General features: G+C 41.7%; 1 protein-coding gene across 1 annotated transcript in view; it reads right to left on the bottom strand.

Annotated features, from left to right (window-relative positions):
- Nucleotides 1-639: 639 nt before the first annotated feature.
- OSTF1 (osteoclast stimulating factor 1) overlaps nucleotides 640-11,999 on the bottom strand; it is a 107,018-nt gene continuing 95,658 nt past the window's right edge. The window contains exon 11 of the mRNA XM_078677809.1: nucleotides 640-1,231. Coding sequence (XP_078533935.1) covers nucleotides 1,173-1,231 — 59 coding nt within the window. The 3' untranslated portion in view covers nucleotides 640-1,172. The remainder of the gene's footprint in view (nucleotides 1,232-11,999) is intronic.

Genomic DNA, 11,999 nt, shown 5'->3' with positions numbered 1-11,999 from the left:
AGGGGGAGAATACTGAGCGCAGGCTATGCTCCTATGTTAACGAATCCTGGCTACACCTTTTGTGCTGCTGCCCCAAATTGAACAATGAGCGTTGGCGCCTTCTTCATCGGTTACTCATTGTAAATGGATCAAGGACCTGCAGGGAGGCCTCGCCCTTGTCTTTCTCTGATTCGACTGCAAGAAACCTAGCAAGACTGGGGAAATGTATGCATTTAATCAGGATTGCTATAAAGGACGCGTCACAAGGAGATATCTCTCCTGTATCAGTTTGATGTCTTTATCCCTATTTTGCAAACTGGGGTTTACAAAATGGTGAATGTGGCAGGACAACCCCTCTTAGGCCCGAGAGAGGCCAATACTTTTATCCAAAACTTCAGCTCATAAATTCAGAGTTTAATGCCCTAGTTAAAAAAAAAAAAAAATCACAAGTAAATTCTGAGAACATGTTTAAATGAATTAAGGGATGTAAGCCGTTCATAAGAATAACAGCATTGAAGGGTTGGGGAGGGGCAAGGGACAGAGGTGAATTGTTTTAACAATTGAATCATTTTTAACAAAAGTTGCTTCTTTTACTGTAATGATTTTAATTAATCGAACAGTTAATACATTCATTCATTCAATAAGCTTGAACACAATTACTGTGATTATCGTAATATATCATTTATTTTAATTTTTACATCATTACATTTATCAAGATGCCTTTGGTTTGGAGTGTTTTTAGAATAAAAACATCTCTCTCTTTACCCCGTTTGCAACCCTAAGGAAATGTTAAAATACTGTAGAGATCAGTTTCGAGAAAGGGCAAATTGAATCAAAAGAATGTCTGATAAAGAGAGAAAGCAATCTGTACATTTCAAGACAGAATAAATAGAAGCTTTAGTTCTGTGCTTTTCAATAAAAAAAAATCTGCACAGCAAAGACTTCAAGGCCTCATCGCCAAACATCTATAAGGCACACGCAGGATGGCCGTCTATCCTGAGCATACTTTGGCCGGTTTTGCCAGCGAATGGAGAGGAAAAAATTAAGTTTGCAAATCAACTTGTCTGCAAAATCATGCTTCTCCAATCGCTTTTTAAATTAACACCGAACAAGAATGCTTGAACAGCAAAAAAAGGAACACAGTCGGAATGACAGGGAATGTACTTTCGTTCTGATGTTTGCTGAATCTGAAGTTAGTCAGAGTCTTCATCGTCGAGATACTCCTCTGCATTACTTGAAGTTCGCACTATACCTAAAAAAAAAAAAAATAAAGTAATTACCACCAGTGCACTGATCAGTTGTACTGCGATAAGGACAAAGCAAAGCATGATTGCACCTATTAGGCCTATCTATACCAATACATCGGTGGCAAACAGGGTATTGAGCGAAAATCCTTGCCCAACGCTTAAGCGCAGTTAGTTTTATACTATTACATAAAATATTTAAGCGCTTTTGGCTGCACCCACAAGCAATAACGCTGTTAACTATCTGCCCTGAAATTACGGGCCCGAGTGGCAGGTAAAGGTCCATAAGGACGAAGGGTAAATAAAAGCAATTGTTGCCACTCGGGCGGGCTTTAACTCCTTCGCTGCGGCGGCTATTCCGCCGCAGCGCTAACGGTCGCGGGGGGGCTGTGCTTGTGACGAAACGGTTCCGTCACGGCCCCGCCCGCTTAATGAAACGCGCCGCGCAGGCGCGGCGGCCGTGACGGAACCGTTCCGTCATGAGCACAGCTCACCCGCGAGCCGTGATGGAACGGTTCCGTCAATAGCGTCGAAGCAGTTAAGGCTAACAGCCTCGTGGCCACTTTTCATTAGGCCACGAAAAGTAAAAACGTAGCAAAGCTTGCCTTTTCTGCAGCAGCCTTGTTTCTCTTCAGGTGCTACTGCTGAAAAAAGAGCTGCTCTCCTCTTCCTGCGACGGGATACCGGCTCCACCCCATGCCTTGCTACAATGAAGCCCCATCAACAGCAGAAGTAGAGACAAATGTTTACTTTCCCTCTAAATCTGTTGTTCCTTGCACTTATTTTCATCAAGGCAGGGGGTGGAGCCGCCATCCTGTAAAAGGAAAAAGAGATAGGCATTTCTTTCAGTTTCAGCACCTTTAGAGAAAAGCTGTGGTATTTCAGTACTTTGTTCAGGATCCACTTCAACATGTATTTATTTATTTATTTATAGAGCTCCCAAATCACCCCCTAAGAGGTATCTTTAAGCTGTAGGAAGAACTGCTGTCAGAGCAGACCAGGTGCGGACAATAAGAAGAGCTCAGTCTTAAGCAGTTTTCTAAACAAAATATATTCTGGGCACTTACGGAGATGAATCGGGAGTAACATAAGGTAAGCAGCCGCTGAGGTGCCAAGTGTGAATCCACAAGGTAAGGGTTCAAGTAAACTGGAGAGATATTGGGAGCCATTGAATTCTCCACTTGCGGGCATAGAACATTAGCTACAGCCAACAAGGAGTGCAGTCTGATTGGCTGGCCAGCTCCCAACATTCTACTCCCGATTCTTGCACATGTAATTACATTTCCCACAAGCCAAAGGATCCGAGAAAGGACCTGCCACTTTCTTAGTTGAGCTGCTTATCACAGCAATTAGTGAAGTAACCATGCGAGCATACATTCATGGATTGATTGTCCCAACATCAATAAAGACAGAGCAGACACCACTCTACAACACTTTATGCCACTCCATTCTAGGACATTCTACTCCACTCTACAGCCCCAGACTCTACTCCACTCCACTGTGGACAACTCCCTCCATGACACTTTACTCCACCCTACTCCCTCCACGACACGGTCACTCCATTCTACTCCACTGTATGGAGCACCCACTGTGCCTCTCCATGCCACTTTACTCCACTCTAAGCTACTCTACTCCATGACACTATATGCCACTCCACTCTACTACAATCTGCGGTACAAAATTCTACGCCCCTCCATTCTGCTCCCTCCACAACACTCTACGCCACTCCACTCTTTGGCACTCCAAGACTCTCCATTCTATGACACTCCACTCTGTGCCACTCTCCTCTACAGCACTATTTTTTAGCCATGCTGAACAGCAGCCACGCTGCTGTACAACATGGCTAAAACATATTGGCAAAGCCAATAGCGGTTGTATAGACGTGTCCTATTGGATTTGCCAATGCTTGTTTTCAATAGGGCACTCACACACCATATAAAAGGACAAAACAATGCAGGAAGAAAATCCTTCACTTCGGTAAGTGCCAAAGACAAGTAATGGATGTGTTATTTGAGTGAACATTACAGAATAACACTAGGCATCAATCACAACTTGCAAGGCCGAGAGGCTAACATTAATGCTAGTAGTGGGTTGACGTCATTGGACCACCGGGAGAGGAATCATGCGCCAGGTTTACCCAGATATGACTCATTCTGGTTATGCTGATGCTCCAGAAACCCCTGCAGGGTATTTTAGAGGTTTCAGTTTTAAATTATGAAATTTAATAACACAAAGTAAGCAGTTTAAGATTATGACTGGAAAGCTGACACAAATTAAAGGTTTAATGCGTCGTTAGTAAGGCCAGTAGAAGCCCATCAGGAAAGAATAGCTGGGGGGGAGGAAGAAGTTGTAAAGAATAGCCAATCACAGAAGGATAAACCAACGGTATATATATATCATGTTGCCCAATGATTATAAAAAGATACGGGAAAAGGAAGTATAATAAACAATACATTTCGTGGGCAAGAAAGGGGAGGAAAGGTCCACCTAAAAGTCTCCCCTTAAGGCAACAGGTTAACGAGAAAGGGGGAAAGTTAGAACAAAGGCCAATTGGTAGGGCAGTGACTCCAGAGTCTAAAACGATTAGTTTTGCAGAATCAGGAGTAACTACTTGTAGTCCTGAGTTACAACCTAGATGGATAAAGGGAAAATTAACCTTAAAGTGTGCAAATGCTAGGAAACCTTCGGGGGAAAATAAAGAGATATTCGCAGAAAGAAGGTTGGGTATGTCCTCAGGTGTAGGTCCTAGCAACCCCATCTCTGACAGGGCCCCTAAGAAGAGTAGTATTGTTGTGGCACATGGGCAAAGAAGGGAAGAAAGGATAGATGGATACCCACCAAGTTTACATTTAGAACGACCGGGGGACCTCTGGCTCTTTTTAGAGCCTATTGGACAGGGTAAAGGTGGGAAAAGAGTTAGGTAACTAATCCCCCTAAGTCGTTCTCAACTCCTCTCTTCTTTTTCTAAATGCCCAAGTCTACGATACGTTAGCTCTGAGGACCTTAAAGAAGTAGGGTTTTTAACAAATATTAAAGGGGAAGAGGTAACCAAAGTTCTACTTCACTCTGCACTAGTAAAAGAAGCCTTGGAAAAAGCTGAACCTGAGATGTCAAAAGAAGGCATTAGAATAGTAAAAAGAGAGGAAATGCGGACTGATAAACAGGGGAAAGCTTTTCTCAGGAACCATGCTGGGTGGGGTGATCGGCAAAAAAGAATGATCAACTACGGTTGGGGTAAGAAGGATGATCTTGAAATCACAATAGCCCCTAAGGACTTCGGGTGGGGTGATGAAGATGTGCTGGCCGGGAATAGGTATAGAGAGCTTGCATATATGGACTGTGAAGAAAATGGGTTTCTGAGTGATATTGACTAGGAGTTGGGGTCGCAGCACAGCCGGTCTATAGTATCCTAGAACGTTAATGGTTATAAAAGAATAGTGCTCCAGGAAAGTTTAAAAAGAATTCTAAAGAATACTGACATTGCGTGTTTACAGGAGACTTGGCTGTGCGACGAAACCCTAATAACTGAAGGATTCACCTATCACGTAAAGCCAGCAAGAAAGAACACATCTGGCAGACCGTCGGGGGGTCAGTTGATGCTAGTCTCTACAAAGATTGCTATGAAAATAGAATTTCTTGAATTTAAATGTAAGTGGGTGTTGGGTAACAGAGTGCTGACATGCAGAAAGGAAAAGGGAAAGATTACAAGGCATACCTGGAAAGACTAAAAAAGGATTTGGAGGGCCTTTGCGATACCTACCCGAGAGATGTGCTTTTGATTTTGGGTGATTTTAATCACAGACTAAACCCCTCAAAAACAGATTCATGGTCTAGAGATGTGTTAGGAGCTTACAATATAGAGACCGCTAAGTTCCCCAGCAGTGACATTTTGCCTCAAGATGTGGCATTTGGACAAATGTTCAAATGTTAGGTTCCCAATGCCTGGTGCGTGAAAATGGAAGAATGGACACAGATAGACCTGCTAAGCGTACTTTTACAATAGGGCAGCAAATGTGTCCGATAGATTATATGTTTTTACAGGCTTGGAGCTTTGAACTAGTTAAACACTTTGAAGTAGCAGGGGTGGAAGGTAGTGACCACTACCCATTGTTGATGAAATTATATGCAAAAAGGGCGCCGCGGAGACAAAAAGCCATACAAGTAGAGGTAGAATACCCTAAGCGACTAATAACTTGTATTACAGAGGAACAAATAAAAAAACTAAAGGAAGTCCAGCTGAAATTCATATTTCAAATATTGCCACTAGAAGAGGGTATTGCCTGGCATGCAGATATAATAAGACGATTGGTAGAATGCCTCAGGATAAAAATTAAATGGGGTAAACGTGGGTCAGTAAGCAAGGAAAAACTAGATGCAAATAATAAGCCTTGGTTTGACGAGGATTGTCGCAAAGTAAAAGCCAGTATTAGGCAAAAGGAAAGAAGCCTAAGGGGGAGACACAACGACGATCTGTTGCTTAGCCTTCAGAAATTGAGGACAAAATATAAAGCAATTATTAGAGATAAAAAAAGAACTTATAAGGACAGATACCGGGTGAAGTTACTCAAAGAAAAAAATGTGAAAGGCTTCTGGAAATTAGTACAAGAGAGCACTGGTAAAGAACTAGGGGCTTTACACTGCTCGGTGCCGGAGGATAAGTGGGTGGATTATCTGGAGGAAATATATGGAAAATGGTCAGGGACCGAGGAAATAAATATCATCGTATGGCCAGGGGTAAGGGAAAAAGTAAAAGAGTACTTCTCTCCCAGCCATTTTAGAAGTATAATATCCAGTTTAAACCTTCCTCGAGCAGCCGGTCCAGATAATTTGCCGGCTGCGATTATAAAAACGGACCCAAACTGGTGGTCAGAGTTCTTTTCAAATATGTTCCAGGAGAATCTTAAAACAGGGGACATGCCAGATAGATGGAAAGGGGCCATTGTAAGACCTATACATAAAAAAAGGTGATGTAAACTCCCCTAAAAACTACTGTTTAATAAATCTCCTGGACATAGCGAAAAAGTGTTTGCTACAGTAATACTGGGTCTGCTCAAGGACTGGACAGAGGAAAAACAGATAGTGCCCCCAGAACAGGGAGGGTTTAAAGAGGGTCATTCGACGGTTGATCAATGTTTTGCTCTCTGGTCCATTGCGCGGCAGTCGATCGAGCAGAGGGGCAATTTGTTTTGATGCTTTGTGGACTTCCGCGCAGCTTTCGATCTGGTGAACAGGGGGTAGCTGTGGTCAACCTTGTTGGGGTACAAAATTCAAAACGATTTGTTGGCCCTGATGCAAGCCTTGCACACTAAAAATTGGGCCCAGATAATCCTGGACGAGAACGGAGGATTGTCCAGGAGGATCCAGATTAGTAATGGGCTAAGACAGGGGTGTGTGCTTGCCCCCTTGCTTTTCTCCCGGTTTATAGCTGACCTGCCCTTAGAACTAAGAAAGGTTAGAGGGTTAAACAGAAACTAGGAGGAAACCATATCCCCCTGTTTATTATATGCAGATGATCTGGTCATTATGGATCAGACGGAGATTGGTCTGCAAAGAAAATTAAACCTGTTTAAAGAAAATTGCCAAATTAAAAAACTAGTTGTGAACATGGAAAAGACCAAAATCCTGTGTTTTGGAAGAAGTTCTCCTGGTATCTGGGCATAGAGATGCTGGAAAAGTGACAGAATACAGATATCTGGGGATGTGGTTCACGAGTAGACTTCATTGGAATACCCATCTTGATGCATTGAAAATGAGGGCTTCTGCTTCCGTGAAGGGATTAAAAAGATTTAATAGTGTATATGGAGAAAAGTCTGACAGACCGATGTTAAAGGCCTATAAAGCAATGGTCCCTCCACAATTTTTGTATGGCGCAGAGGTACTCTTTTTAAGTGGCAAAAATAGATGGGATAAATAGGAGGGGAATATCTTTAAATGTTTGTTCTCACTGCCAAGTTAGTCTATGGTACAAGCAGCAAGATTAGAACTGGGAACCACCGCATGGAGCATCATAGCCTGTATGTCTTTGTTACGTTTCTGGCAGCGGCTGGGTTTGGGTGAGGACCAAAAAAATCTCACAGTGGTGCAAAAATGAAATTGCCAACAGTGAGCTGACTTGGGCAAAAGAGACAAGAGCCTCAATTGGTGTTACATCTAAAGTGGGGTCCTCAGTCCCTTGAACATAAGTTAGATAAGAAAGATGTTAGGATCTTGGGATTAGAAGTGTCTCGAACACTTGACCAAGAGTACCTAACACGGAATAGTTCAGTCTCCCATATGGCCGTAGCATGGAAAAATGATCTACATTACCCCTTTATCGACAGGTTACCTAGCTGCCAGTTAAGGCATGAAGTGCTACGATTGAGAATTGGGATAAACCCTTGTTACATGAATAAAGGGGTAAAACATGTTATGATAAATAGCAGTGGAAAATGCACTTGCACTTTAGGTACTACTTGTGGTATTCTACATATATTGTTAGTGGACGTTAGACATATGAAGAGCGATTTTAGGCCCGATTTTTAAAAAATATGATATTAAAAATAGGATACAAGCTGTAAATCTCCTAGTGGGAATGATGCATTTAGATATAGCCTGTGCCACTAGTAAATATCTAAATAAAGTTAAAGAGTTCCTTAAATATGAAGAGTACTGTTGAAGTATAGCTTTTTTAAGCATCAGGGTGTATGAGGTATCTATGGATAGAAGAAGGTGTAAGACATATTTGAAGGTCGATGTAACCTAAGAAAGGATAGCTTGTTTTAAAAGAAAAACTTTTAAGATATGTATTTCTTATTTTAAGGATATGTGAACTATAAGCATAAGAAATGTATTGTATATTCTATGGTTCTGATTTGCTTATTTTACTGTTTGATATGCTGCTTTGTGTATACTTTTATGGTTGTAAAAAACCGAATAAAGTTTTATTGACTGACTGACTGACTCATTCTTTAACACAGCAACTCATTGGAATGTGGGTTACGTGAAGATACTGATGATGGAACTACCTTCATTTAAATCTTAATCCTCTATCATGCGATCTTCATCACTATTCATAATTTTTACAACTGAATACAAAACAGTGCCTCTTTGGAAAATGTAAGAAGCAAGAATGATGGATAAAACAGGAAACAGCTAATATTTAGTCAACTTCTCTGGTTTTAAAATCAACACAGCAATTCTATAAAAAAATATGTATAGTGAGCAGTAACACTCCACCAGATATATAAATTTGGATATTGCCCGGCACAGCAATAGCAGTAGCTTTTACCAGGAGGTTACTTGCTCATTCCCTAGCTTCTGCATTCCTTGGTTTTAAAGTAGATTTTAAATTGGAATATTTTCTCGAGGAGGTCGAGCCCCTTTTAGCTAAGTCATTATATTTGAAATTCCGTTATGGGACTCTTCCTCTCTGCTCTTTTACTTCAAAGAGGCGGCAAGCAAATGGGGATCTAGAAGTAAAATTCACTCTTTGTGCCGGACCCAATGAAACCATCGTATATGGTGAACAGAAACACTGGTAAATGTGTAGCCTCGCCGATGAGGAAGCCAGGACATGTGGTATAAGGTATAGGTTTGTATGAAGCAACACTGTGTCCTTGAGAAAAACCGTAGCAGAGACTCACTAATGATAAAGCTTGGACCAGTAAACATTTGATGGCTGGGGTACCAAACAGAAATAAATAGTGAAGAGTGTTTCTGCAGCGAGACACAAGCTATGTTCACTCTCAACCAGGAGTGCTGCAGACTAAGCTAGATTAGGTCGTTAAAGGCAATGATGCCTTTCATTAACGGGTTAGAGGCATGCAACTTTTATGAAGGCACCAAATTCTGAATCTTTTTCCACCTTTTCATCTTATTGGGGAGCTTTACACAGCGGGAACCATACCAGAAGGTATCAGAGTGCTTTACACAGAGTGCTTTGCAACAGTTGCATTACAGAAGGACACATTCATTTTTGTTGACGCGGGAAGATGATCAAAAGTGAGAGCGCATTAGTTCCTGGAGGATGTTCATGTAATATGGAGAAGGGGGAGTGGGGGCGGAAGGGGAGGTAATTAAAGCGAAGCACACCGGAGAACCTCAGACACCATGGCACTCAGCTGAATAACGGAAGGGTCAGGGTGAAAAACTGCCCTGATCCCTAAGCCCTAGCCTTGCTAAGTAAGTCCTGCGTGAATTCCAATGTAAAGAAAGAAGAAAGAAGAGTCGGTGGTGCACTGCTAGGTAGTGTTGCTTTTGCAAATATTTTTCGAACTTGTGGGTGCTCTCAAGGGTGGTGTCTTCCGTCAGACACCCAAGAATCATGGAGTAAGTAGTGTATGCAACAGTTGCGAATACATCCCCTGTCGAGGCACACCGAGCGTGATCAATAACGTGATTCACAATCAATGAAGTTTCATGATTTATTTGTTATAGTTCATTGTATGTTACTTTAAACACCTGATATTATTGTCATATCAGTCGTGTGACAATTATTTCATTTTACTGGCACATGAACTTTTCTCCAATGCATTTCGGACCAAAAGGCCCTTTATCACGGAGTGCTGCGGAGGAAAACAGAAAAAAGCGGCGGTGAGGCGCTGATGACCAGGTGGTGCTTTGAAGGGAATTAACCGTGTCTATGTGTGAGGGGGTAAAATGACTAGTAAATCGGCGTGACTAGGGGGCGTGTACAGCGGGAGGTGAGGTGGAATTTTACCGCGTGGGGTGAAGTGAGAATGACTGGAAGCGTGAATTTAAACAAGGTCGGGTGACTTACTTCGTGCTCAAGCGTAGCGGAGTCCGCTGGCAAACGGCTGCAAAATCTGTGTCAATGATATTCGTGGGAGGAGACTATAAGGACGTGTGGCTAAACGGGGAGGGTGACGCAGGTGGGTGGTAGACATAGAAAACGGTACTAAGGGGAAAAGAAGTGAGGTGGCCATCTTGTAACGGTTACTGAACGTGAGGGAATGAGTCAGTGGGGGCAAGGGGCAAAGTCATCAAGGTACAATGTACAAGATACAGTAAATATGCTTTACAGGTAACAACTATATTCGATGCGGTCATTAAGGCCGTACGGCTTCTGAGTCTGTAACAGGTAGATCCACTCAAGTTCACGTTTTAACAACTGTTTATGGTTGTCAGTTCCTTCCCTTTTGCTGACAATTTCCAAAACAATGAATTTCAGTTGTGCGATGGTATGGCGTGATTCAGCAAAATGCATAGCAATGTTGGATTTTTCTTGTTTCACCCGTATGTTGGATTTATGTTCATTTAAACGTGTTTTTATTTTTCGTTCTGTTTTCCCAACATAGAGCTTCCCACAGGGACATCTCAAGGCATAAATTAAGTTCATTGAGTCGCATGTTGCATCGACTTGTAATCTGATGGTGTGACCCTTCATGGGGTGTTGAATAGTGCTACCCTTGATTATACAGTTACAGTGACTGCAGTTAAGACAAGGATGAGTTCCTCGGTGTTGCTTGGTTGTTGGAGTGGGTTTAGACAAAATTTCTTTAAGGTTCTTGCTTCTTGTGTAAGCGAACAAAGGAGGTTTTTCAAAAATTCCCCGGAGGTCGGGTTCAGCCTGTAAGATGGGCCAGTGCTTAAGTATCATTTTCCTATATGTCGAACTTGCTGTAGAAAATTTGGATACAAGCACCATACGAGATTCCTTATCTTTCTTGTTTTTTTTTTAGACAGTCTTGTCTGGACATCTTGGCTACGCAATTCTGCGCGTTGAGAAGAACATCCTCTGGGTAACCACGGTCTGTGAATCGTTCATGCATTTCTTTGATGCGTGTTGTTAGTAAATGGTCATCTGACACTATGCGCTTTACGCGTACCATTTGGGAGAATTCTCCCAAATGGTACGCGTAAAGCGCATAGTGTCAGATGACCATTTACTAACAACACGCATCAAAGAAATGCATGAACGATTCACAGACCGTGGTTAATCTTAATCTGGGTAAAAGCAATATCAATCCCACAGGAATGAATATTAGTAACAAATAGTTGTAGGCTATAGATTCAATAGCCGAATGATGTAAAAAATAAATAAACATGCAGTGGTCTCGCTATGCAAGAAATATGATGTGGCGCTGTGTGACACGTGATGGCAGAGTCCAAAGCTGTTGGCAAAAGGTGCGGCTGTTCAAGCTTTACTGATGCCTTTATCAGAACCGGCAAGGATAAGTCTGCTGGATGTAGTATTGAGAACCACGATCCTTTCCAAGGATTACTCATTGACAGTTAAAATGACAGCTCCTTCCTACCTTAATGTACCAACATTGGTCCGCTGTTCAATTTAAAGCAGAGCCGCTTTAGCCAGAGTTTGGGTTAGCTTAATTTTATAATATCAGCTCGTGCCAGTCTGACAGACCAAACACGTCTGACATGTCAGTTTCTTATGGTGATCTTCAAATCAACCACATCTAAGAAGTAAGGAAGCTCTATAAAAGTAAAAAATATTACTGTCTAATACCTATCATTTAGGGAGGCATTTTGTTCACTAACTGCAGAGTTTACTTAGTCATCATTCTTTTAACAGAGTAACACGTGCAAGAATTTTCTTTGCAGCTCTTTTGAACATATTTCTTTACGAATCTTTATTTTGCGAACTTGATAATAATGAATGCAAGGTGCACAGAATTTCTCAAATAGTCTGAAATCTAGCAAATTGTAATTGTAAATTAATATAAAAATGAGCTCTGCAGTTTTGCAATTTTGTGCGATTAGTCAACAGACAAAAGATTTTTCATTTTATTTTCATACGGTTATCTCTCAATTTATAAT

This window comes from Lissotriton helveticus, chromosome 2_1 (genome assembly GCF_964261635.1).
Source record: "Lissotriton helveticus chromosome 2_1, aLisHel1.1, whole genome shotgun sequence".
Classification (NCBI taxonomy): domain Eukaryota; kingdom Metazoa; phylum Chordata; class Amphibia; order Caudata; family Salamandridae; genus Lissotriton; species Lissotriton helveticus.
The sequence above is the reverse complement of the archived record's forward strand: the minus strand, read 5'-3'. Positions and strand labels throughout refer to the sequence as shown.